General features: G+C 39.4%; 2 protein-coding genes across 4 annotated transcripts; one reads left to right on the top strand and one right to left on the bottom strand.

Moving 5' to 3' along the window:
* The first annotated feature begins 953 nt into the window (after positions 1-953).
* LOC102224645 (vacuolar fusion protein MON1 homolog B-like) lies at positions 954-8,816 on the top strand. Its single transcript, XM_005797024.2, has 6 exons — positions 954-1,088; positions 1,584-1,678; positions 3,195-3,776; positions 5,045-5,837; positions 6,597-6,744; positions 7,705-8,816. Exons 2-6 carry the CDS (start codon positions 1,600-1,602, stop codon positions 7,930-7,932), a joined length of 1,830 nt encoding a protein of 609 aa, XP_005797081.1. The 5' UTR covers positions 954-1,088; positions 1,584-1,599; the 3' UTR covers positions 7,933-8,816.
* Positions 8,817-11,260: 2,444 nt separating this feature from the next.
* Positions 11,261-24,251, bottom strand: LOC102224910 (bromodomain and PHD finger-containing protein 3-like). 3 transcript variants are annotated; one of them, XM_023325141.1, is made up of 14 exons: positions 23,753-24,250; positions 23,242-23,307; positions 21,121-22,641; positions 20,837-20,993; positions 19,543-19,674; positions 18,596-18,724; positions 18,191-18,503; positions 17,013-17,360; positions 15,258-15,803; positions 15,087-15,171; positions 13,873-13,955; positions 13,662-13,759; positions 12,451-12,605; positions 11,261-12,362 (listed from the first exon to the last, which is right to left on the bottom strand). In XM_023325141.1, exons 3-14 carry the CDS (start codon positions 22,620-22,622, stop codon positions 12,179-12,181), a joined length of 3,732 nt encoding a protein of 1,243 aa, XP_023180909.1. In that variant the 5' UTR covers positions 22,623-22,641; positions 23,242-23,307; positions 23,753-24,250; the 3' UTR covers positions 11,261-12,178. The 3 variants fall into 3 exon arrangements, with proteins under 3 accessions (XP_023180909.1, XP_023180910.1, XP_014331407.1); XM_023325142.1 differs by lacking the exon at positions 23,242-23,307 and having other exon boundaries at positions 13,662-13,735; positions 23,753-24,251; XM_014475921.2 differs by lacking the exon at positions 23,242-23,307.
* Between the last annotated feature and the right edge of the window lie 1,006 nt (positions 24,252-25,257).

Below are 25,257 nucleotides of genomic sequence, written 5' to 3'. Positions count from 1 at the left end.
AATTTTTCTTTTGCCCAATATCTTTACATTTTATTATTACATTAAATTATTTATTAATTTTGATTATTACGGCTTACACCGTATAAAAATCCCGAAATTAAGTTTCTCTGAAAGTTAGAATCCAAAACTAATAAAAAAGGATTTTTAACATCAAAACATTAAAGCGTTTTATTGGAAGATTTAGTGGAAGGAAAACACACACAAGCAACAAAGTTAAGTGCAGTATTCAGAGGATTATGAAGCAGAGTGTTTGGCAAATTGGAAATTAAGTCAGTGGGTAGATTCATGAGTTTTTCAGCTGAAACACTGAAATTAATCACCTTTTGACGAATCTCAAATTTATTGAGATGGAACCTGTAATAAATAAACCTTAAACAGTTTGAAACCCTTTCACAATTAGTAATTACGATGTTATGGATTTTTTCTTCATTAATTCTAATAGTTCTGTACTTTCTTCTTTTAACCATTCCATCCATCCATCCATCCATCCATCCATCCATCCATCCATCCATCCATCCATCAGGCGTTCATGAGGCGTCCTAACCAGGTACCTGAGCCACCTGAACTGTCTTCCCTCCACATGCAGGAGCAGCAGCTCTTTGTCAGAGAAATACCACCATCTTCACAAACTAAATACAATTGTTATATTTAAAATACATTCTAGCCCAGTTGATATTGAGTTAATAAATAATATTCTAAGCTAATTTAGTGTTAGCTCATTAGATTAATCTATTACGTGTCTTAAATGCACGATGTGCAAACAGGTTAAATAAGAAGGTGCCTTCAGGAAACTGCATCCGCCCCTGGTATACCTAGAACCGGCCCTGTCTCGTTCCTGTTGTGTTTTTTTTTACCAACCGCTCAGATTTTGAGGTTTCCTAAGGGGGCGGGACTGACAGGCTCCTACCAACGTTCTGATTGGTCAGTTGAACCCGTCATCGTCGATTCCGGAAGTCCGATGTTGTAAGAGCAAGATTTGTTTTCGGCTTCTAATTCTTGACAGCTTTATTTGCCTACGGGCTGCAGAGGAAACTTAATGTAGCTAATTGTGTTTTTTTAAAGGCAACGCTTTGACATTTTTTACAAACGTAAGTGTTGTTGTTTTTGTTTATTTGTGTTATTTAAAAGGAGCTCGTTTAAGCCGAGGCCACGAAATTCATCTGTGTGTGTCTCGCTTGTTAGCGGCGAGCTCTGCTAGCTTCATGTCCACAGTCACCGCTTGCTGACTTTTATTCTAATTCACCGCCACACATCTGTCATTATAAGGAGGTTAACTGCATTAAGCGTGTTTATGGTCGCAGATGTGACGTTGGTTACTGTTGAGAAACTTATTTCAACACAATCTTTAGCTCCCTCTCGCTTTCTCTTGGTCTCACCGAGCTGTGTTGGTGTGTAACATTAGATCGGCTGAAGCTGTAATCAGATTTGAATTCCAGTGTCTGTTTTGGTGTCCTGGAGCTGTTTCTCTCCTCTGCTCTCATGTGACCTCCAGAATAAATGCTCTCATTCATGAGCTCCTCACATCTCAGGGTAAATGTGCTTTAATCGCGGACCTGAACGTGGATTCTCTTACTTGTTTGTAGTGAGTGGGATGGTATCATGGAGGAAGACCACCATCGAGACAGAGAAGCTCAGGCAGTGAACATTTCTGATCCTCCAGCGGAGAACAATCCACCTGGTAAATATGAGTTCATTCTGCACGCTGAAACCCAGTATTTGTTTTGCAAATTTAGCATATTCAAATTTGCGTGCAAATAAGGATTACAGGTTTGTATTAGTTGCATTTGAGCTTTTGTAGTTTTTAAAGTATAAGCTTTAAGGTCATATCCAAGACCTGCAGAAGAAGAATCTTGTTTTTAAGTGAACTAAAGATAGGAGACATGTGATTTATTTAATTGGGTTCTGGTCAAAAATCCAAGCTGTTACTGAAAATATTCATAATAATAATAGATAGCATTTTAGATAGCATTTATTGTCATTGAACAGAATTCAACGAAATTTCCATTGCAGCTCCCGTGCAAAAGGTCAAATATATACAGTATAAATAAGCAAACACACAATAATAATAATAACAATATATACAACTAAATTAACTAAAGGCACTCAACCACACCAAAGAAGTAGCAGCAGGTCCAATTATGGCAAAGTACAGAATATTAATAATAATATAATATAATATAGAAATGAGCAATTATTGAAATATTCCATAAACTTAAATATGTAAAATTATTTAAATGTAAATTATTAGACTAAATTAAAATAGAAATGGTCCATAAAAAAATAAGTTCAATATATGTAAAAAAAAAGAAATGTAGAATTTATTTGTATTATTCCAGTTATTTCACAGTTTGTTTGTTCTGTGCTGCTGTAAACAAACAAAAATAATTTACACTGCTTCTGTGATTCAAGTGTCTCCTAAAACCGTATTTATAGTTTGCAGTGCAGATACCATAAAATTATCTAATTTAAATAAATTGACATTTTTAGATGTTTAAATTATGAACACATTATGTTGAATACATCTGAATATATAGTTAACACGTTAACAGATTTTGCTTCTCAAAAACTGGGATTACTATTTATATAGTTATTCTGCAGAAGTACAAAATCACAGAATATGGCTTTTTCTGTTTAAGACAAAGATAAAGAAATGACTTTAAACAATAAATAATTTGCTATCATAAAGCCTGAAAATGAGAAATGAACATTTGTTTTTGACTTCTTTCAGTAGCCGATTATAAAAGCTCCTCTATTAGGTTGTTTTTTTTCTCCTTTTTTTCCTCCCCTCCAGGGGGTCTTTTGTGGGCTCTAGTGTCCCTTAAATGAAAGTAGGCTGACAGGAAATGGGGAAGGAGAGGGGGGAAGACATGTGGTAAATGTCGCCGGGTCCGGGAATCGAACCCTCGACGGCCGCGTCGAGGACTCGAGGCCTCCAAACGTGTCTCTGTAAACTAAACTGTCCTTTAAAAACGTGTCTAGTTGAGATCAAAACAACAGACTGAAGATTTTTGTCATCCGGTTTTTGGTAGAAAGAGAGAAAAAAGAAAAAAAACAATAAATCATGCAAATGAAAGTTATTGATCTTGTGTTTTATCCTGTGATTGATTTATTGCTCATTGTCACAAGCCTACTCATGTGTTTGTGTTTGTCGTTTTTCTTTACTTATTTCATAATTTAGTTTTCTTTCATTGCAGCCGACACCCTGGCCACTTCTCTCTGTCTTTTGGGGAACCACATGTTTCCCGATTCAGTGGCGGCGAATGCTTGCAGCGGCGTCAACCGGAGCGAGCCGGCCAGTTTGCAGCCGTCTGATGTTACAGCAGAGGATCCGGGTCCGGAGGCAGAACCTCCTTCCAACCTGGGAACTGAGTCAGAGACGCCAGACTGTCAGAACAATCTGCCGGCCCACTCAGCTGGCAGAGGGACCGAAGATGCTGGTGTTGAGAACGATCAGAGCGACTCGGGGGAGTTTGTTGTTACAATGCTGGCCAAGGCCAAGCTGGAGGAACAAGGTATAGGCGTGAAGGGAAGATCGTCTCCGTTGCTGGAGGCGGGAATCCAGGAGTCTCCTCCGTTCACTTCTCATCGAGACGAGGATGTTACGGCCGACAGCTGGCGGCGACACAGGAAGCACGTTTTTGTGCTGAGTGAAGCTGGAAAGCCTATTTATTCCCGATACGGCAGCGAAGAGGCTCTTTCTTCCACCATGGGCGTCATGATGGCGCTGGTGTCGTTTGTCCAAAGTGGAGATAACATCATCCGCTCAGTGTATTCAGGTGAGAGCATTGACTGTGATGGTAAACATCGGGATGGACGATAAATCAATAAGAATATATATTGTGATGGATCAATATAAGTAGATAATACGTCTGATAGAATATTGAATATGTAGAGTATTCACTGAACAGCATTCTGGGTAATATAGGCAGAAGAAAGACTTTAGCCACTCAGCCTCTTTTTTTCTCTACTTTTATGTATTTATTTGGTTTGCTTTCAAAGAGTTGCTGTTTTTTTTAAAAATCTCGTTGTGGTTTCTTTCTAGCACAATGACAATAAAATAAATTATGATTCTGATTTTCAGCTTCTCACAGACAGCTAAATAAAGCTTGTGGAATTAACTAACTCACTCTTTGGTTGCCTAGCAACTCACTCACTCTTTGGTTTCCTAGCGACAACCTGCTGAGTAACTGCAGCAGCAGCAGCTTAAGGTTCTGTCACTTTTCCCTAACTGCTTAAAAAAAACCAATGTTGTGGAGTAAAAACTGTGGATAAAACACTAAAGGTCACAGTAGTAGTTTGGCAATATTTCATATGTTTAAGACAAAAAAAACTGATCAGTAATTATCAATATCAACTGATATGAAATGCTTTTGTAAACACTAGGTAAACAAAATTGATTTTACCTGTTCTAAATTCAACAATTATTTATTATATGACAATTATAATATTGTATTATTCTTATTATTGTACAAGATGACTTGGCTTAGCGATAATTTGACATTAGCCATTTGTGACGGTATTAAAAACCAAATCTTCTTGTTGTTCTATGTATAGCATCGCTATATTTGAGGTCATTACCAAATGATGAAGCTAATTTGTAAAATTGCAGCAGCTATTGGAGAAAATAAAACGCATATAGGAAGTACTCAAAAATATAAATAATCAAATAACAACACCAGTATTAAATGCTACAAATTAAGACTTTATTGTCAAAAGGGAGAAATCATTGGGTTTTAATTTTTGTCACATTATGATTTTTTTTTTTAATGGAAGTTTTGATCTTAAATCATTTGAAAACCAGGTATTGTATTTTTCCCTGCAGTTCACAGTTATATATGGCTTTATGCAGATAAAATACACTGCAGCTGATTTCAAGGTGTTTAATTACCAAGTCAAATTTCGTCTAAGTCATGTATGATTTATATTCAGCCTTTTCTTTACAGCTGAAGTTAAGATAGTCTCTTGGTTATGCTATAAAATGTGCCTGTAAACACATAACGCTGCCCCTTCAGCCTCTTGTCCTGTTCTGTCTCGATCCTACCAGAGGGGCACACGGTGGTGTTCCTGCAGAAAGGACCCCTGGTTCTGGTGTGCGTCTCCAGCAGTCGTCAGTCTGAGCAGCAGCTGCGTGAAGAACTCCTCTACGTGTACCACCAGATCATCAGTATGCTCACCCAGGCCAGCATATCCCGCATCTTTGAGCACAAGAAGAACTACGACCTGAGGCGACTCCTGGCCGGATCCGAGAAGATCCTGGACGGCCTTCTCAACCTGGTGGATTCGGACCCGAGCTTCCTGCTGGCAGCCGTGCACTGCTTGCCTCTGGCCTCCTCTCTCAGGGACTCTCTCAGCCAGATCCTGCAGAAAGCGATCACCCCCAACCTGGTTTTCTCCATCCTCGTCGCCAAAAACCAGCTGCTAACCATCGTCCAGGAGAAGACGGTGATCGAGGATGCGAGGCTGGCGCCGGCTGACGTCCACCTGCTGCTCAACCTCATCGGAGCCTCGTCTGCGTTTCAGGCCGGGGAGATCTGGACTCCGATCTGCCTGCCCCTCTTCAACCCTGACTGTTACTTTTATGCTTACATCTCCTACCTGGACCCGCCGGAGTGTACCGTTTGTTTGCTGCTGCTTTCCACGGACAAGGAGGCTTTTTACGCCGTAGCCGAGTGCAAGAGGAAGATCGAGGAGGCCATGTTGGCGCAGAACTCCCTGAGCCTCATCGCCAAAGCTCAGTCGTACAGCGTGAGCCAGGTCGGTGTGTCGGACCTCAGGCACTTCATGTACAAGCCCTTCGACGTGCCGGACAACCACCGCCAGCTCACTCAGTTCACCAGGTGTGTGTTGTTATTGTAATCCTGTAGCAATGACAGGGTGCTTTACTACAGCGTATTGGAGCCATTGTGCATAAAAAAATGTAGTAGTAAATTTCCGCCAAAAGAAATTTTTGAGTTTAAAACGTTTAAAATTTGCAAGAAATAACTTAAAATGTTGAGATTAATTTGAGAAATTTTCTAAACTCAAATTGGACATTTGAATTTGAAAAGTAAAAAATTTGCTAGATAAAAATATTCCACTTCTTAATTTTCTAGAAAAAAAAAGTACAAATTTATGAGCTTGAAATGTCAAACATTTGCTAGAAAAAACTCCGAAATTTTTACATTAATCTTAAAAATTTCCTGGAAAAAATTTTTTAAATTTGAGTTCAAGTCAAACATCTTAAACGTTTCAAACTCAGACATTTCATTGCTGTTTCCAGAATATTTCTGAGATGAATCTGAAAATGTCTCTGTTTTCTTTGGTCCTTTTTTTTCTATCTACAATGGCCCTTTTGGTAAGTTTCAGAAAGTCACGAAATACAAAGAAACCTACATATATTGGGGATAGTTGGGGGATCCTGCCGCATACAATCAGGGTGTACTTGCCTTATTATGCCTTTGTTGTTATAATACTTGAAAATGCTTTCAAAACATTACTGTTTATCTCAATAACTCCTGGAAAAACCTGTTATTGCGACAGACCTATGAATATGTGTGAATATGTGTTAATAATAATCTGTGAGCTTCATACTACTTTGTGTGTTTACCTGCCTGCAGTCCTGAGATGGAGGCTCCCTACGGCAGCGATGAGGAGAAAATGCGGCTCCTGGATTTGTATCGTTACATGCACAGCCGCATCCACAGCACCTCACGGCCCCTGAAGCTGATCTACCACGTCGCTGAGAGGGAGACTCTGCTGGCCTGGGTGAGCAGCTGCGCTTTAGGTTACTGCAGTCATGCATAATATATACGGATTTTAGAAATTCATGGACGCTGTTCCAATCGGTTCATTTTTAAGACTTCTAGCCTACTTCTCCTGTTTTCAGAAGTGATTGAACACATAATGCACTTATCATTGATAGGGATTTGATCAATATTCGGTGCTGATTATTTTCTATGAGTGGGATGTTTTAGCATATTCATTACGGTGCAAAAATTCCTTAATATCAACCAAAAAAAGGCTCTGAAATTAAACGGTTGAATCAATGTTGTCTGCACAAAACTTAAAAGAAAAAAACTGCTTTAAATTACATTTTGCTCTCTTTTTCTTATTCCACCCGCACCATTATGTTGTTCCAAATTAATGACCATCAGTATATACAAACTTGAGATTTTGAGCTCATTTCAGGAGCTATTTTAGGGCGTCTTGTCACTTTAAATCCAAATGAGCTGCTGCTGGCCACGCCGGCCCGACGTAACGTTTACACTTCACATGAAAATGGCTGCAAACAGACGCGCAATTATACAGACCGCATATTTTTGTAAGGCAGCAAAGCCTCCTGTTCAACCAAGAAGAGTGCAGCAAGTGGTTTCTGGACGGTAAGTCAACGACAAAACACTTGTTTTTTCCAGCAGCCGTTGAACGGCGCATACAGCGGTGAAACCAGCTGACCTAACGGGCCGAAACTCTGCTTGGGTTGCTAGGTAACGGGCTTGGGCTCAGCTGAGGTTGCTAGGTAACGGCTGCTAGGTAACGGCGCAGCGCCCGTTGAATGTATGAGATTTTCGAGTTATTGAACTTATTGAATGTATTTTTTTTGTTGTTTCTTTTTGAGCACTTAGGTTCGTTTATAGAAATAGTTGAACCCAAAAAGCAAGTTTAAAAATGTTCAAAAATTGGATTGATTTTCATATTTAGTTAAGTCTGTGTTGTTTTTTGTTTTAGGTGACCAGCAAATTTGAGCTCTACACCTGCTTCAGCCCTCTTGTGACAAAGACCTGTGCCATTACTGCCATCACTAAGCTTCTGAGATGGATTAAAAAGGAGGAGGACCGCCTCTTCATCAGATACCCTCCTAAGTATTCAACCACTCCGAACCCCAGCAAGAGCTCAAGGAGCAGCAGATCCGAGCAGCAAGACACCACAGATAACGGCTTCCTATCTCTGCTATAGGACTCTGCTAGCGCTGCTCTGAAGCCGCTGCCTCACTCAATAATAATTTTTATGGTGACTCGCTGGTATTTTTCAAAATCAGTTTTTGAGAGGTATTGGACTTGATGTAAACTGACGAGTAGAACCAAACACTACGTTTAGGCTATTTAAAAAGTCTCCAGTATTCTCCTCTTACTGGGAGCGAGAGCATGTTGTTGCATCACTGCTTTCCTTTAGAGACAGTCAGGGCGAAGCGGCACTCGTAAGTTTTAGTTTGAACTGTGGTAGAAGCTAATTGGGAAAAAAAAAATATTTAAGTGAAAAAGTTTTTATATTGTTTTAGTACAGAAAAAAAAAGAGAGAAATTTTCCTCACGGGCTGTGAATGTATCACTCAGATGGCAGTTCGATCATAAGCTACATCCGTAGAGTTCATTTGATCAAAAAAAAAAAGTAGGTCACATGTAAACGTTTTGGGAAGCGGGGAGTTTGCAATAGTTATTGTTTTTTGCTTTAAGATTCACAGAAACTGGAATAATGACACTGGAACTGCCACATATGGACTCTCAGATCATGTTTTAAAACCAACGGCAGAGTTTCGTTACTGCTGATATTTATACATCCAGCTGAAAGAAAAGTTACACATTTTAGTCTGATAACAAAGCATTCCCATCCTGGTGTCTAGTCAGAATCATCGGCACATACAGACAACTTGATGAGTTTATTCACAAAGACAAAGTCAGACTTCACATCATGTTTATCTGCAGATCATCTCACCTATGAAGAGTTTGGCTGTTTTCTCTTTATGAATGATGTCTTCATACTTTTGTCTCCTGAGGAATTTTCATTCATTTCAAGTCTGAAGAGTATGTGTGGTTTCATGAAATAAATTTCAGATTGCACATATTTTTGTGTATGTTTCTTTCAGGGATCGTATGTGTTGTACTCTAAGTCTTCATCCTGTTTATTTTAAATGACAAAATTTAACTAAATTTAGTGTGGAGATTTCTTTAGCGCTTGGATACATTATAAAAACAGACAGGGAGGACAGGAACAAGGAAGAGAAGAAAGGAATGAGGATAAAAGGAGGAAACAGACAAGAAAAGAAGGAATAAAGGAAGATCATAAAGAAGGTAAGAGTGAAGACAAAACATGGTCAAAGATTGGAGAGGAAAAGCAGAAAACAGGAAAGATGGAAGGAGGACACAAAGAAAGATGTTTACATTATAGGGTAAAAAAATTGGGAAAGACAAGGAAGTAAGGAAGGAGAAGAATATACTCCGATGGGATAAGGAAAGGTTTTAAAATACAAAGGATGCTAGGATGGAAAGACAGACACAAGGAGGTAAGGAAGGAGACAGAAGGGAGAAAATAAATACTTATTCAGGCGATAGGAGATAAAGTCTTGAAATACAAATATGTTTTCCAAGCTCTCATTTAGGGTGCACTGATTTTCTTATTCAATGATCTTATGTAAGAATCCACCTCTTGTCTTCTTCTGCTCTCTCATGAGGTTTGACTGACCAACCGGCCCACCAGGTCATGGCTGCACATTTGCAGATAATAATCACCCCACTGTTGCCACCAGTGACTTAAGTGACTTTCTTGGTGTAATTTTCAACACTTCAGCCAAAAAGAAAGAAAGAAAAAAAAGGTATTGGCTAAAATTGGAATCGGCAGGTCAAGCTGTTTAAAGATCAGTAATCTGCAATCGGCCAGGAAACTGCAATACTACTCTTATCTTCTTTTATTTTTTTTTAACCTTTATTTCACCAGGAAAATCCCATTGAGATTGACAATCTCTTTTGCAGAGATGCTTTGCTTTACATCTCAAACTTTTCCAGACTGCATAAAAACTCAGCTCTTTGGAAGTGATGATCCTTAATCTGCGGTCACCTGCTTGTTTCATCATCAGAAAAAAATAATTTAGCCAATGAAAAGTTCAGAATCTGAATTTTCCAAAACAGTAAAATTACTTCTTTAGAATAATTCATAATTAGATTAGATCCTTTATCTTTGATTTGCTACATCGAACCTTTTAGGTTTTGAGTTGTTTACAGGAGTTATTTCTACCCCTTAAAGTTTTCAAGTCATCATAGACTAACCACAAAATATTGCATAATTGTAAAGAGAATAATAATTACATAAATAATTGATCTAGTTTTTATATTTTAACTCTAAAACATTTGTTCAGGCCCCTGAACTCAGATATTTCTAGAAAAAATAAAATCCAATGCAACAAATTACCTTTAAAAGTCAAGTAATTATCAAAAACAGAGCACTGCATGCAATTTAACTCAGTTGTTAAGTTGCCTACTCCACAAATCTGAGTTTGATCAGAGTGGAAACAAAAAAAAAAACATGCCAAAAGAAACTGATTACAAGTTTTTAGACACATTATGAGTCTACAGCTTTCAAGTTTTCCCATCTGTAAAAAAAACCCCAACTAATAGTTTTAAATGACATCTAAAATTGTGAACAACGATCTGTCAAAACCCCACAAGTTCTCATCAAACACACCACCAGCAGTTGTTTCAAACAGCGTTTATTCCTGTGAGAAAATATTGTCTCAGGCAGACAATAGATCTTGCGGTAGACTTTAAATGACAAGATCAAAAACATCTGTGCCACCGAGAAAAATGAGAACAATCTGTAGTCTGCTGTCTACAGTCGTGTGTCACCGCGTTTTCTGCTGACATGTTGGTAAAACACCGTCTCTACTATAAAGAGCTACTCAGCATCATACATAAATCTTTTCAATAATTCAGTTTTTTAAATAACTCCCTCTACGGCAACAAATTATAAATTAAATTCTATATTTGATTTTTGCATTCCTTAAATTACTTCATGTAAGCGAATATAAACATACATTTACATATTTACAAAACTATACACATGCACTTTTACCACACTGAGATTGTATACATAGATGTATCAGCTGTACATGAACAGACGCAGTAGGTTTTGCCACATATTTGGCTCCAGGAAACACCAATCGTATAGATTTTATTAAAACTAGACCATTTGTGCTTTTCAAGTCTTTCCAGCCAGATTTACTAGCAAAGTTCTTCACCGGTGTGTAATCGCTTTCCTGAATCACCGCTGTAGTGGTATCTGCGCCGACCGCTCTCAGTCTACTGTCATATTACAGTTTCACAATATGGAAAATAATCAAACACGAACAAAGTTTCACCAAAAGCGTCTCATAACTGGACCTAAAAGTTGCAAAAATGTTGGCACTGTCAGCTGGGACAAAAATAATTTCAGCTGGAATTGAAGAATTTTAAAAGCTAATAAAAATAAACCTAGAATAAAAGAATGAGTTTAAAAAAAATGATAACAATGTGATGACTTTATATTTAGAAAATCAAAAAGATTTAAAGGAAATGTTTGGTGGCCTCCACAGAAACCAGATATTTACATACTCCTCACTGTCTGACTGACCTTCTCCGGTTTCCTCTGGTGAAGAAGCCGAATGAAGCTGATAAAAGTGTCGCTATCCACAGTGAAACTATCCCTGAAAAGCCACGCAGAGAGGAAGAAGCCATTACTTGAAGAGCAACATGAAAAAAGCTAAACTACAGTTTAGATTAAAGGTTAAAGTCCTGCTGTCTGACGAAGGGTAAGAAGGGGCAGATTACAAATCTGATAACACCATTCCAACAGTGAAGTACGGCGGTGGCAGCACCATGATGTGGGGGTGTTTTACCCCATCATGAGGAGGGACATTATTTAGAAATATTGAAGCAACCTCTTAAGACATCCGGCAGGAATTTAAAGCTGTGGCACAAACTGATCGTCCAATAAGGCGAAGTCTTATTTAACGTCAGTGAGTCCAGTGTATGTAAATATCTGGTTTCAGCTGCGTGTAAAACTCCAAGTCCAGGTGTGAAACGCATGCTAAGGTGAAACTTTCACACTTCATCATACACAGTGACATTTCAAGAGCAAATACAATCTAAATATGTTTGGAACCATAAACAATCCCTTTGACACGTATCTCTCTATCTGGTCTCCACCCACTTTGGCCTGATGCACAAACTTCATATCAACACACAGCAACAGTGGTTGTGGAAAACTCAATTTTTAAAAATGTACATAGAAAATAATTAACAAATTGATTCATGAAAAACATTTATGGAACCTCTACCAAATCCAAGCATAGCAAACCTCCAAACACCATCAGCTGTAACTGTTTTAAGAACTTTAAAGGAGCTGCTTCCTGCAAACAGCTTGTTTAAGATGATAAAATCCTTTTAAAATAAACTTTATATAAAATTGGAGGGAGTGAAGTTGAGATTTCGTCTCACGTGGTTTAAATGCACCATGGCGCGGTCGTACGCCGTGTGGACCGACTTGCGAACGCTGGGTTTCTTGCCCTCCATCAGGCGCAGCTTGTCTACAGTGTCATCCATCCCCAGCGGCAGCAGCTTGTTTTGAGGGAGCCACTGCCTGAAAACAAACACAGAAACGTTTAAAACTCAGCCTTTTACACTCGTACTAAAACACCAGGGGTTTGCTAATGTGCCAAATATCTTACCAAGTTCTCTTTGTGTCGAAGAAGAGCACCAGGAAGAGCTTGTGGCCTTCGTCAGTGTGTCTCCATTCCCCCAGTTTGAGCACCTCTCCAGGAGGCACTGGGATGGGGATGCCGTTGTGGAGCAGTCCTTCCTGAGGCATGTCAGGGTCAACGATCTGCAACAATCACTGAGGTCAGCTGCACGGCTGCTGGTGTTCATTCAGCAGTTTGGTTAGCTCGGCGGTCTGCAACCTGAAGCTCTTTCCACAATAACTTTGGCTAGAAATCAAAACAAACCAGCTAATGTTTCCAAATTTAGATACAACAAATCCAGGTATTTAACCGTTTTTCAGTTTATTCCTACGATATTTCTGCAAAGAAATTCAGTGTTTTAGTCGGGCTGCAATGATTAATTGTGATTAATCGACTATTGAAATAATTGTCACCTAATTTTAAAACTGATTAATCACTAATTGGAGCACACTGATTCAAAAAAATGACCACTTGTTCACAGCAAAGTGAGAGCAGTTAATTAATTAAGACAAAACTGTACAAAAAACTACAGACATTATGAATAAATAAAACAACAACAAAAAAAAAACAAAGAAAAAACCTTTGTCTGTAGATATGTTTTAGCCAAAACTCTTCAAGTGGCTTCGCCCAGTTCAGATTTACCAAAGGAATGCATGGTATTGCATTTTAGGCAATAAAATGTTTATTTTCTTGTTTAAAAGAGGGACTGAATTATTTTTATTGCATTTTTAATATTGCCTAAAAGGGCTTAGATGGTTAGATGAAAAAAACATTAGAATGTACCATTTAAAAAAGAAAAAAAAATCTGATTAACGTCAGAATTATCTACAGTTTAATCGATTACTAAAATAATTGTTAGCTTCACCCCTATTTCAGATATGGAATCCATGTGCTTTTATTTTATTTTATACATTTTATTTTATTCCATCCTACAGAAAAAAAAGATCAACCCTATTTATGTTAAATATTATGTTCATCTTTATTTTAAATCCTAAAATTAGAAATAAAATTCCGGCTCTTTAAAAAATTCCAATAGTAAATATTTATCTAAAGTTATAAGTTGTCTTTAAAAAAAACTAACAAAAAAAAACTTGAAATGAAACTGAACGAGTTTCATTTGTCTGTTCTGATAATAAAAATGGCTCTTTAGGGTGTAAAGGCTGCAGCCCCTGGGTAAGCTGTACACAGTAGGAACTCACCATTGCTGGATACGACGGGTATCCTCGACATTTCGCCCAAACCAAGTCCAGTGGTGAAAGTTCGGTCTCACTATCTAAAGACAGAAGCGCAGACTTCCCTGTGAACAGGACGCTCCATTAATTCTCTTCATTTCTATTCACTGCAGCTTAAAAAATGTGTTTATTCAAACTGTATACTATGCAGTCACATTTGGTACAACATGATACACACCAGAGCTGGAGATGTCTCCATTTTCTTTGCTGGGAACCTTAGCCAAAGCTGGCTTACCTCGACTGCGTTTGGGAGGGGAAGCACTACACATGAGAGAAGCAGTAAACATGGATCATTTTTACCTTTGAGCTAATAAAGTCAGTTCTAACTTTGATTTAAAGATTTCTTTTGTACTGAATGAAACACGAGTCAAGTTTTCATTGAACTTTCAGAAGCGTTGTCCAATTTAGCTGATATTATTACAGCTAAAGGCTGTATTATATATTATATGTTATGTTATATTATATTGAGTTTTTATGTTTCTTAACCACTGCTGTAAACCAAGTTTTCTCTGAGACTCAAGATCTGAACTAAACTGAAGGCATTTCAGGACAAGATCGAGCAATTTTTTTATTAAGACATAGAAATTATCCCACTGTCTTCTAACTAAACCACAAATGACCACATTTGTATTATTCGGAGAACAATAAAATGTTCTCCGAATAACGGAGAATACAAATTTGGTAAACCCTCCTGTAATCCTCTATTAAATTTGGCTAAATAAAGCAGCCATTTTAATAGAAAGTGTGGCAAAAATCATGTTGTTATTAATAATATCTAATGGAAACTAAATAATTTTCTAATTTATTGAAACAAATGCTGAGTATGATCTGATTTTTCATGCAAATGTTCTTTAACACCACCCCTTAGGGCTGGACAATAAATCAATAACAACATGTATCACACTTGACATGTGATCAAAATCAATAGAAAATTCAGTAATTTCACTGAACACTGATTCAGAACCGCACAGCATTCTGGGAGGTGTAGGCAGAGGAAAGGCTTTAGCCGCTCAACTTCTCACGGCCAGAGAGATAAGCAAAGTTGGTGGAATCAACTGACACACTCTTTGGTTACCTAGCAACTCACTCACTCTTTGGTTACCTAGAAACAACATGTGAGTAACGGCAGTAGTTTCTTGTTTCACTACTGTTCCTCTTAACTCCTTATAAATAAAAACAGCGGTGTGGAGTGAAAACTGTGGATGAAACAGGAAAGGTCACACCACCAGTTTGGAAGTATTTCAGATATTTAAAACCAAAAAAACTAATCAATAATTATCAATATGGCCTGATATGAAACACGTATAATGTGATAGGTTTTCCAGTCCAGCCCTTCCACCACTACGCTGCTATGAAGTTATTCGTTCATTGCGTCTGAAGTCCTGTACTCACGTTAGGTTTGGGTCTTCATCCTCCTCCTCCTCATCATCAGCACCATCATCTTGGTTTCCAGACGTGTGCTTTCCATTAGTCAGTGCTAGAAAAACCAAACATTGAAACTAATCAAAGTTGGCCTTTCTGAGCAGCCTAATGTGTGTAGTGTAGGGATGAGTCCTGCCTTACCTTCTTCTTTGGGGGCTGCAGTTGGTTTGTCATGTTCGCTCTCGGAGCTGGGGCCTCTGGACCTCAGATGGTGTGAGGAAGGAGAGGAGGGGGTGGGAGAGGCGTTGGGGGTAGGAGGTAAGGCGGTGATGTTCTCACTGGGGGAATTTGAATCGACGGCAGCGCTGTCTAGCCCGTTGGTCTTCTCTTCAGATGTTTTCCCATTTTGCCACTGGGACGACTTGTTTTTTCTTGCCCCGTTTTTAGCTTTCTTAAACAACACAGACGTGCGCCGGCCGACTCCAACCGGCGGCAGAGCCGGAGGCGAGCCGAGCGGCGTGACCTCGTGAACAGCCTCTGGTTGGGAAGACGGCGTTTCTCCAACTTCGGCCTCATCCTCACCTTGGCTTTTGCTGCCGCTGCGCGAGGACCTCTGACGCTTGTAGGAGCGTCCAGGTGACCTCTGACCTCCGGTTACAATGCCCAGGACAGGTGGTTCCAGGGGAGCGTCTCCTGGTAGAGGTGACGATACCGGACAGGTGAGTTCAAGAACGGGCGGGGAGTCATCTGCATCAGGGAGAAATCAGTCAGAATATTTAAAAATATAGTTAATTTTTTTTACACAAATATTTAGCCATTTACTGGTTTCACTCAGTAATCTGACCTCTTCTAATCAATGCCAATAAAAATGTTTTCGTCATGATCAATAGACTATAAAATAATGTCCACCTACAATCTTTATGACTACAAAACTTAATTTAGATGCATGTAAGTCCAGCTCTTTAAAATGCAGATCATATTCTGATATTCTTATAACTCAATAAGCTTTTGAAATGAATAATTTATTAATGATTAAGAATAACATTAAGCAAAAGTTATTTTATTATAATTCCTTTACCTCCTCAATAGTAAACTAAAAGTGCAATATTATAAAAAAAAAACCAAAGTTTTTAAAGTTTGTTTATATTTTAAAACACTTTATGGTATTCTGACCTGTAAAATGTGCCATATAAATAAAATTTTCTTACCAAGTTTATTTTACTAGTAGATTTTTATAGAAAAGTGATCTTTATATCAATCCTAACAAATACATTTTAGGACGATTTAATTTCCTTAAAATTCCTCCCACCAGAGAAAACCTCACTCTAGAAAATAAAATGATAAAGTGTTAAAATAATAAGAGTTCTCCTACATTAAGCTCTAAGCTGGCAGGCCAATTTTTTTTTGTGTTTTTTTTTTTTTTTTTTGTGGTTGTGCACAAAATGATTCCAGCATCAAGTAAAGCCCAGCTGAATTTTAAATTGATCAAATCTAGATTCACGGATTAAGTCTGGGAGTTTTTCTAAAGTGTCCAATCAGATCTTCTGAGTTTCCTTCACTTGGAGTTCATTCTTTATTTTTCTCCCCAAACTACTAAAAAAAGTTTGAGAACTCCAAAATGTGCACAAATCTGCACCTACGTCGACGATTGGTAAACATTTAGAAGAAAAGATATCTTCACACTATCGACATGCTAAACATTTAATTGTTCAATTCCTTTCAGAATTCCCCTTGAAGTAGTCAAAATGTTACATTTGATTGTTTTGTTCTTTACTTAATGAAGTATTCAGACATTAGTGTGATTACAAGTACAACAATTATTATTATTCAATAATTAAATTATTATTTATCTATTCCTCACGCTCCGTCTAAGAAAATATGCAGAAAGGACTTACAGATTTAACATATTATTTTTATTATTATTCTATAATAATGATGAAAGTGCTGTGATCCTACCTGACCCAGAGTTTGGCACATCAGACAAAGGCTCAGTATCAACGTCCACCTTGTCTGTTTTCTTTATTTTTTCCTTCTGCTCTTTATTCTTCTTCTTCTTCTTCTTCTTCTTCTCCTCCTCCTCTTCATCGTCATCCTCCTTGTTATTTCCGTTGACAGGCTGAACGTTTTGCTGCTGGCTCATCTTCTGCCTCAGAGTGTTAATCTCCCGGCGCAGCAGCCGGATGCGTTTGGTGCGGCCACCGCTCGTTCGCATCGACGTCACCATGTCCAGTTTCTCCAGTAAGGCCTTCAGCTGCTCCTCTGTGGTTAAATGCAGTCTGTTTTCAGGGTCCAGCAGAGAGTCGACTGTGGAGAGAAAAACAAACAGTGATCCAAGGTTAGAAGTTTACATACACTCATCACAGGCATGAACAGCACTAGTTTGGGCTTTTAAAATACCTTCATACTGCTTAGGGTCAAAGATAAACATGCATAAACATGTAACTATTACTAATATTTGGAGAAATTTCCTTTAAACTGCAGAAAAAGTAAGATCTAGATGATGTAGCCGTAAACAAGAGCATAATTGTGGCTAAATATTAGAACAACTTCATTCAGAAAAATTACATTTTATTGTCAGAGGAAACAAAGATTAAGGTGGTCAACACTGGAGGGTTTCAATCTGAAAAACACTGCCAACTGTGAAGCATGGAGGCACTAAACAGCAACCTTAATGCTTTCTGTGCCTGGACCAATCAAAATGCTTGAAAGGATGCATTATGCCAGCCAATCAGTGATGATTCATTAAAAAAAAAAAATAGTCGGACAATCCGCAGCTTTGAGTTTTCGACAGTTTGTTTTAAGGGTGATGTATATCTGGACGTCAAGGAGAACCAGCTCGTTATAAATGTCCACTGTTTAAATTTTTATGTAAAATTTTACATTTTAAAATGTGTCTCTAATGTCTGTCTATCCAAGTTTTTTCATAAAGACTGATTTATGTGATCATGCAGTTATATTTTTAACCATGTGGATCATAGAAACTTTACAATAAAATCTAAAAATTTAAAGTATATAATAACTCAACACTGAAAATGATCACCATGACAATCATCGTCATGAGTGCATGTATATTTCTCACCAGCGCTGAATTTATAGAGTGCTTAGGAAAGAGTACGATTCATTTTTCAGCTCACCATCCTCCCATGTGCACTGATAGAAGCCGTGTTTGTTCGGTGCCTCAGGCAGATGCATGCCAGTGCTGGGGTCAAGGCCGATGCTCTGATACTGCCTCTGAGCGTGACGCAGAACGGCTCCCCCCACTTCCCTCAGCTGTAAGGCCGTCTTGTGGAACAAAGTGTCCTTGGAGTTGTATTTGAGACAATTGGAAATCATCAGCTCAAAGTCCTTCTCCAGGTCTCCGATGGAGCAGTAGGCGTGTCCCTCCAGTTTGCTTCGCATTGTTGAGAAGTCCATGGGTTCGGATATAAACTCAAGGTAATCTGGGACCTCAGTATAAAATTCAAAATAAAAATGTTAGCCGGTCATACTCACAGGCAACATTTGCTAAATAAAATGTGTATTTCAGGAACTCCACCAACCTCTGACAGGTTGACTGGCTGAGAGAAGATTTTGGCCGAGTCCTTCTCCTGTAATTGGTCCAAAGTGGATTTAAGAAGCACCTGTGCAGGAGTCAGCGACAGTTCAAGGGCAGCCAGCTGGATTTTCATCTGATGACGTAAAAACACAGGAGAGAGGAGAGAAAATTAAAGGTCATGCTTTAAGATTTAAACTAATAAATGTTACAAAGGGGTAGATTAAACCTCTTAATACTTAATCATACAGAATATAAATAATTTTCTGTAACATTATATATGTATGATGTTTTCAAAGCCAAAAATGAGTCTATTTATTAATATTTTGATCGGCGAATGAGAAATTGAGGGTGTCCGATAGTCCAGTAGACCAGGTTTTGATTAGGGATCAAAACTGTAACATTTCTTACATCTTCATCTGGTGCGGTTCGCTTTCTCACTGCACTGTGTCAACCGATCCAAACCAATAGAAAAACCTGTTCCTCTTCTTGCCTGTGGTGGAGCTGTACCAAGAGCCACGGAGGTAAATGACACAAAAACCTCTGAAGAAGACATGAGGGCAACTCCCCTCTTCACAAAATGATAAGAAAAATGAAGTGATGTCAGATTTTAGCAGTTGTAGGACTTCTCTTTTGTCTTTGGTAAAAGACCAAGAGCCATTTCTCCTGCTAGCGATAGGTCTGGTTAGGTTACATTTACCCAGAATGCCCTGCACTGTAGTCCACTTCCTGCTTTTGGACCGCTTAGTATTCACATATGTATTTGAACGGCATCAAAGTTCACTTCAACCAGAGACCAAGGTTTTTGGGCGGACCAGAAACTGTCTACATCAGAGTTTTTATCTATATCAGGGTTCGATTGCGTATTCACATCTCCCCAAACGAACTGGACTGCTGTAAATGAACTCTAAGTGATAAAGAACTGTTTTAAGAAGCATATCCCTCCTCCTTTACCTGTTCTCTTTTAAGCCTCTCTCTCTTGCGGATGAGTTCCACTAGAAGTCGAGCTCTTTCCAGGTCTTGCCTCAACTTCTGCCAGTACCGTAACTCCTCTCTCGCAGCACTTAGCTTCTCATCGGGTTCCTTCTGAACATCGAAGTAAAGGCACAAAAGGTATTTACTGTTAATTCTTCAAGTATGAATAATATCTCCTGTGGAATTTGTATGAGGAAGTGATGAAGTTTATTAATACTGGAAGGAAAACCTATACTTAAAGTTCTGCAAGTGGCATTGAGTCCACAGAGTTTTGGTGTTGCTTCTTTAAACAATGTAAAATGAGACAAACACAAATCTAAACAGTGTGATGTGCATTTCTATTTGGTCCCCTTTTTTCTGATGCTACTAAATAAAATACAAATGCAAGCGAGATATGGTCGTCCACCTAAATCGACAGGCTGGGCAAAATTAGTATTACGCCAAAAACTCTGAAGGAGCTGCAGATTTCCATTGCTTAGATGAAAGAATGTATTGAGAAAAACATTTATTAGTTTAGAAATCCACAAATCTGACCTTCCTGGAACATTGGCAAGAAAAAAGCCATTAAAAAGACTTGGATAGAGTTGGTAATAAGCCTACATGGCGCAATGCTTTGTGTGCTCTTCAACGAGCCTAAACAAAAAACAAAAGTTTCAATAGATTTATATTGATGACATCCTAAAGGGCCAAAGTCCTGCATTTGAATAAAATGAAACATTCATTATTAGATCTCTGAATGCAGGGTAATTCCATCATTTCAATCAGCTAGGTGATTGATTAGATTTGGACACCTCTGGTTTGGATAAAAGCAAACTGATGTATTAAAATGGCTTAGTCACAGTCCAAACCAAAATCAATTGACTCTTTCGCAAAACTTTAAATAATTTTTTTTTTTAAACTCTCTCTGTCCAATCTGACTGAGATAATAGAAAAGGAAAGTAGCTCCACAAAGTATCAACTCTGTTTGGGTAGTGGTGGACATTGTACATCATACTATTAAGATTATTTATTTGCATAAACTTTTGAAAACCCATGTATCTACTGTACTTCCTTCCACATGACAATTATGCAGTGCTTTGTGCTGGTTTATCAAATAAAATACATTGAAGTTTGTGGTTGTAACACAGGAAATTGAGAAAAAAGTTCAAGTAGTAAGACATCTATAAGGTACTATATATTATTCAAACAATTTTATTATGTTTGAAAACAATAAGCTTCATGTATTGTAGAAGAATTGAATGAAAAGAAGACAACAGAGGGCAGCTGTGCTCACCTGCTCTGCAGCCTTGTGGGTCTGTAGATGGGAATGAAGTCGGCGTATTAAAGGCATGCCATTTCGCGACTGTCTTTTCAGTAACCAATAATTATGAAGTCTCTGCATGAACTGATTTTTCCTCTGTACTTCAACTCCTGTGCAGATCTTGTTTAGCCTGTGATGAACAATATAACAGTTACATATTAAAATGTGATTTTATAGCTAAATAATGTATCTGAGTGTAAAACTACTTTTGATGTAAGAAGATGGAAAATAATCCAAGAAGTCTGTATAAGTCTGACCTATGAGAGGGGATCTGAGGCACAAGCAGCACAGGAACATTCGAACGCCGTGTCGACCCAGACCCTTTAGTGTTCTTCTTCTTCTGGCCTTTGGTTGGCTTCTTGTTGGTTGGTGATGGTGGGCTCTGAGTATATGACCTCTGTCCCCGACTGCCCCGGCCCCCCACCAGTCTTCCTTCCACAGACTCATCCCCAGACGCGTCCCGCCGAGACCCGACAGGGGAGTGATTCTCGCAGAAAGCTGTCTTCTTCACAGAGAAGGTGGTGCCATTGACGCCGGTCTCTCGGACGGGGTCTATTTTCATGAATAGTCCGGCTTTCTGGGCGCAGGTCACATGAAAAGCCCTGTAGCAGTTCGCTTTGTGGCACTGGATGGAAGCTCCCCTGCCTTTCTGCTTGCAGAGGTAACACGTGAGCTTCCATCGCGCTGGGGGGATGTTCTTCACCCCCTCAACGGGCTCCAAGAACACCGTGTTGGCAAAGCATACCTCGGGGATCCATATGGCACAGACGACATGGGCCCACCGTCCGTCGCTCGTCTGTTTGAAGGCACCTCCTCGGTTGGGGCAAAGTACACAATTTACAGGGCGGGAGGGGGACTGCAGGCAGCAGCGGCACAGCCACTGGCCTTCAGGTACGTAGGGCACACCGTAGCACTCCTGGTGGACGGCCAGATTGCAGATGTCACAGAACAGGATAACGTTACTGTTCAGACATTCATCGTCCAGGCAGACGCAGCAGAAGGCGTCCTCATCGACTGCGTTCTGAGATAAAGCTTGGCTGCGTGACTCCAGGACGGACTCCCTCTCCAGGCGGTCGATCAGAAGCTCAAACGTGTCTGGAGACACAGACGCATGGCCGTCACACACCCTCTTTTGGTTCACCATCTCCAGCCAAGCCAGGTCCTCCTCGTCCATGTCGTACTCAGCCACATTGTCCTGCTCCTCCACGGACTTCTCTATGTAGCGGTAATAGGCTGCCGGGAGCGGAGGCGCTTCACTGGGGGAAACGGAGCTCAGTTCGCGGAAGGTGGGCTCCGGCAGGGGGGTTTGGTGGGATGGATGCTGGAACGAACAAGAAGATCCTGTTTGCTGCTGTGAGCCAGACCGCTGGTTCTGCTGAGATGTATTTTTACCACTCCTTCGGCTCTTGTTGTTAGAAGGTTTCCTCCATGATCTGTTTTTACCTTGCATTTGCTCACTGTTCTCCTTGTTACTGTTGCACTCTGCAATGTCCTGAGCCATCATCTCATCCTCTGTGATGACCGGGAGAGGATCTGTGATGTTAATCCGATGGAGTCTTCCATCGAGATCCACTTCCACAATTTTCTGGGCCTGAGCATAAGTCAGAGTCTCCCTGGATGGGGAGAGCTGCAATCGGTAAGGCGAGGGAGGCCTCGGTTGACCCGCCTGTCTGCCTCTTCCTCTCCCCCTGCCTCGACCCCTTCCCATGTTGAGTCCTCTAGCAGTCGTCTCACATTCCCACCTCTTCAGCCTCCTCATGAGACTTTACTCCTGCTTTCTAAAGGATACAAAGAAAGAATGACATGATTCAAGTTTCTGCAAAAACACTGATGTTCTACTTTCAGGAAGTAGCTGTACAAAAAGCCTTAAAATTATTGAATACTTCAATGCAGCTGTATAACATCATGCAAAAATGTCATGTAAAAGCATTCAATGTCAGTATATTTATTCAGAGGGGTAAAATGCCATCCCAATAAATAATTGCTTCAGGTTTTGCCAGTAGGCAAAAACCTACCAAGGCATATTTTGTTTACATATTACTGTAATGATTAAAATAGACTAGATATACAATGAATTTCTATTTAACTGACAATTTATTTTGATGCTTAAATATTTTTGGAGCAAGTGCAACAACCTTAGAAAGTAGTATAAACAATAAACTACGAAATGTCGCATTTATTTCTAAGTAATTAATATATTGTATGACAAAAATGTTTTGCTTTGCATTTTAACTTTCTTCCATGATGCATTTTATTATCGAAAACGATAGTTAACATGTAAAAAGGTCTCAAGTCTGGCTCTTCGCTCTATAATAACACAGTTTGTTACCTCAACCAACCTTGCTGCACAAACACAAATACAGCACATAACTACTTACATGCGTTTATCTCTGCTCTCTTCCTATTGGTCCCTCTAAGCACTCTGTGACGTGACTTGTATGTCCCTGTGACCAATCACAAGACAGCACCGTGTTTTTTCCCCATCTTGTTGCTGTGCATAGTTAGGTTGTAGAGTGCTAAATACCAGCCCAAGCAGCTAACATCTGTCAGCCATTTTAGGCGCACAACAGCAGAGACAGCGCTTGTGTTGCAAGTTCATTAGCAGCCCAATTATACATTCAAACAGCAACCAGAGAGCAGGTGCTCTCTGCTGCATCGTGCCTTAATGTATTGACTAATAGCACGTACACACTAGATCCCCACAAAGACGCCGAGCAACGTTTCTGGTATTTCTTTGTGCTCCAGACCCCTGCAAAAGACTGTCTCTATCCGTGTCTGAGGTGATAACGTTGCTCGGTCGGACAGGACACACGGATATAGAGCGACAAAACGGCAGTTATTCTAAACGGTGCTGAAAATGCCGAGAAAATAATCACCCGCCCAGTTTACCTTGATGAACCGTCCTCTGCGGTGCCAAGCAAGGGGAGGAAAAACTGCACCTGGCTAAATGTCAGCTAGTGACAGACTCCGACCGAGGCGGACATGCTAGCCGTTAGCAGCGTCATCTTCAGCGGCCCGCTTCTCCGCCGCCGCTCCGCTTCGGCACACGAACTCCGCCCGGTTTCATTGGCGCGACTTCAGCCTTTGGAACGACGGCGGTGGGAAACTCTGGGACGGCGAAATCCCGAAGATATCAATTTAAAGTACCTAGGATGAGGCTAAATATTCAGTCAAGATGGCTTAAAAAAATACGCCCCTTTAGGAAAAAAACCCACCGCGGCCAATTGTTGGTCGCCGCTTTACCTCGCACGCGACGCGCACCGGTTAACGGTTGGTCCGTGAGACCAATCGGACTCATCGGAGTCTTTTTGGAGCTCATCACGGGAAAAAGCGATGAGAAAAGCAACGGGACGGCTACTGCGCGCCCTCTGGCCTCATCTACATCCACGGCCACCTTACCGCGCACCTTATACACCCCTACAGTGCATGTGCACCACATACATGGAGGACATCATATTTAATTCATATGTAACGTTGGCGAAACATGATAAAATAATTTCAGATCAGTTAATTTATATTGCACAAATTCACAACATGACTTATCAAAAAATATATCTTTATCAAACACTGCAGACAGGTTCAGTTTATTATTCAAATTGGCTACAAAAAAAGCAGAGTTGGTTGGTAGTAACTAGTTACATTTATTCAGTTACATTTACTTGAGTAACTTTTTGGAAGAAAAAAAAATACTTTTAGAAGTATTTTTACTACACTGTACATTTACTTTTACTTTAGTAGTTCTATTATCAAGTATCGCCACACTTACTGTGAGTAACTTCATAAAGTTACATAGTTACAACCAAAAAATATCACCAGACACAGACACACCTGCAGGATCTGTTAACATTTTATAAATACTATATTGAAAAGAAAAGAGAAAAAGATTGGAAACATGTTTTGTTGTTTTGTAATTATGGTATTTATATAAAATATTTTCATATTGGTCTTTAAAATACCAGTGTTTCCACATACCTTTATGTTTTGGTATGTCTAACGGTGTAATTTTTAAATATTAAGTCATTTATGTTTTGATCAGTTACTCAGTACTTGAGTCACCTTTTTACCAAGTACTTTTTTACTCTTACTTGACTAATTTCTTTCTACATTTTACTTTTACTTGAGTAAAAATGTGTTGAAGTAGTGCAGCATTCACTCCTCAACTAATATGTACCAATAGCAGAAAGAAAAAACTCCTCTTTAACAGGAATAAACCTCAAGCATATTTGAGAAGACAGAGCAAACACACAAAAATTATAGCAAATTATTATAACAATCCCTCTTGGCAATCATTTGGAAAACTTATTTTGCTACAAGTGTAAGGAGAAACACATTGTGGGCTCAACAACAGAAGTGACTTTGTGGGTTGCTTCTATGAAAAACCTGCCAAATCCTCT

This window comes from Xiphophorus maculatus, chromosome 20 (genome assembly GCF_002775205.1).
Source record: "Xiphophorus maculatus strain JP 163 A chromosome 20, X_maculatus-5.0-male, whole genome shotgun sequence".
Lineage (NCBI taxonomy): Eukaryota > Metazoa > Chordata > Actinopteri > Cyprinodontiformes > Poeciliidae > Xiphophorus > Xiphophorus maculatus.
The sequence above is the reverse complement of the archived record's forward strand: the minus strand, read 5'-3'. Positions and strand labels throughout refer to the sequence as shown.

Bases quoted from the DNA above. Each gene is read 5' to 3' on its own strand.
- LOC102224645 (XM_005797024.2), top strand. From the start codon at position 1,600: ATGGAGGAAGACCACCATCGAGACAGAGAAGCTCAGGCAGTGAACATT. The intron at 3,777-5,044 runs GTGAGAGCATTG...CGATCCTACCAG, and splicing joins CATCCGCTCAGTGTATTCAG to AGGGGCACACGGTGGTGTTC. The intron at 6,745-7,704 runs GTGAGCAGCTGC...TTTTTGTTTTAG, and splicing joins GGGAGACTCTGCTGGCCTGG to GTGACCAGCAAATTTGAGCT.
- LOC102224910 (XM_023325141.1), bottom strand. From the start codon at position 22,622: ATGAGGAGGCTGAAGAGGTGGGAATGTGAGACGACTGCTAGAGGACTC. The intron at 19,675-20,836 runs GTGAGCACAGCT...TTCGATGTTCAG, and splicing joins CCCACAAGGCTGCAGAGCAG to AAGGAACCCGATGAGAAGCT. The intron at 12,606-13,661 runs GTGAGTTCCTAC...TGATTGTTGCAG, and splicing joins ACCCGTCGTATCCAGCAATG to ATCGTTGACCCTGACATGCC.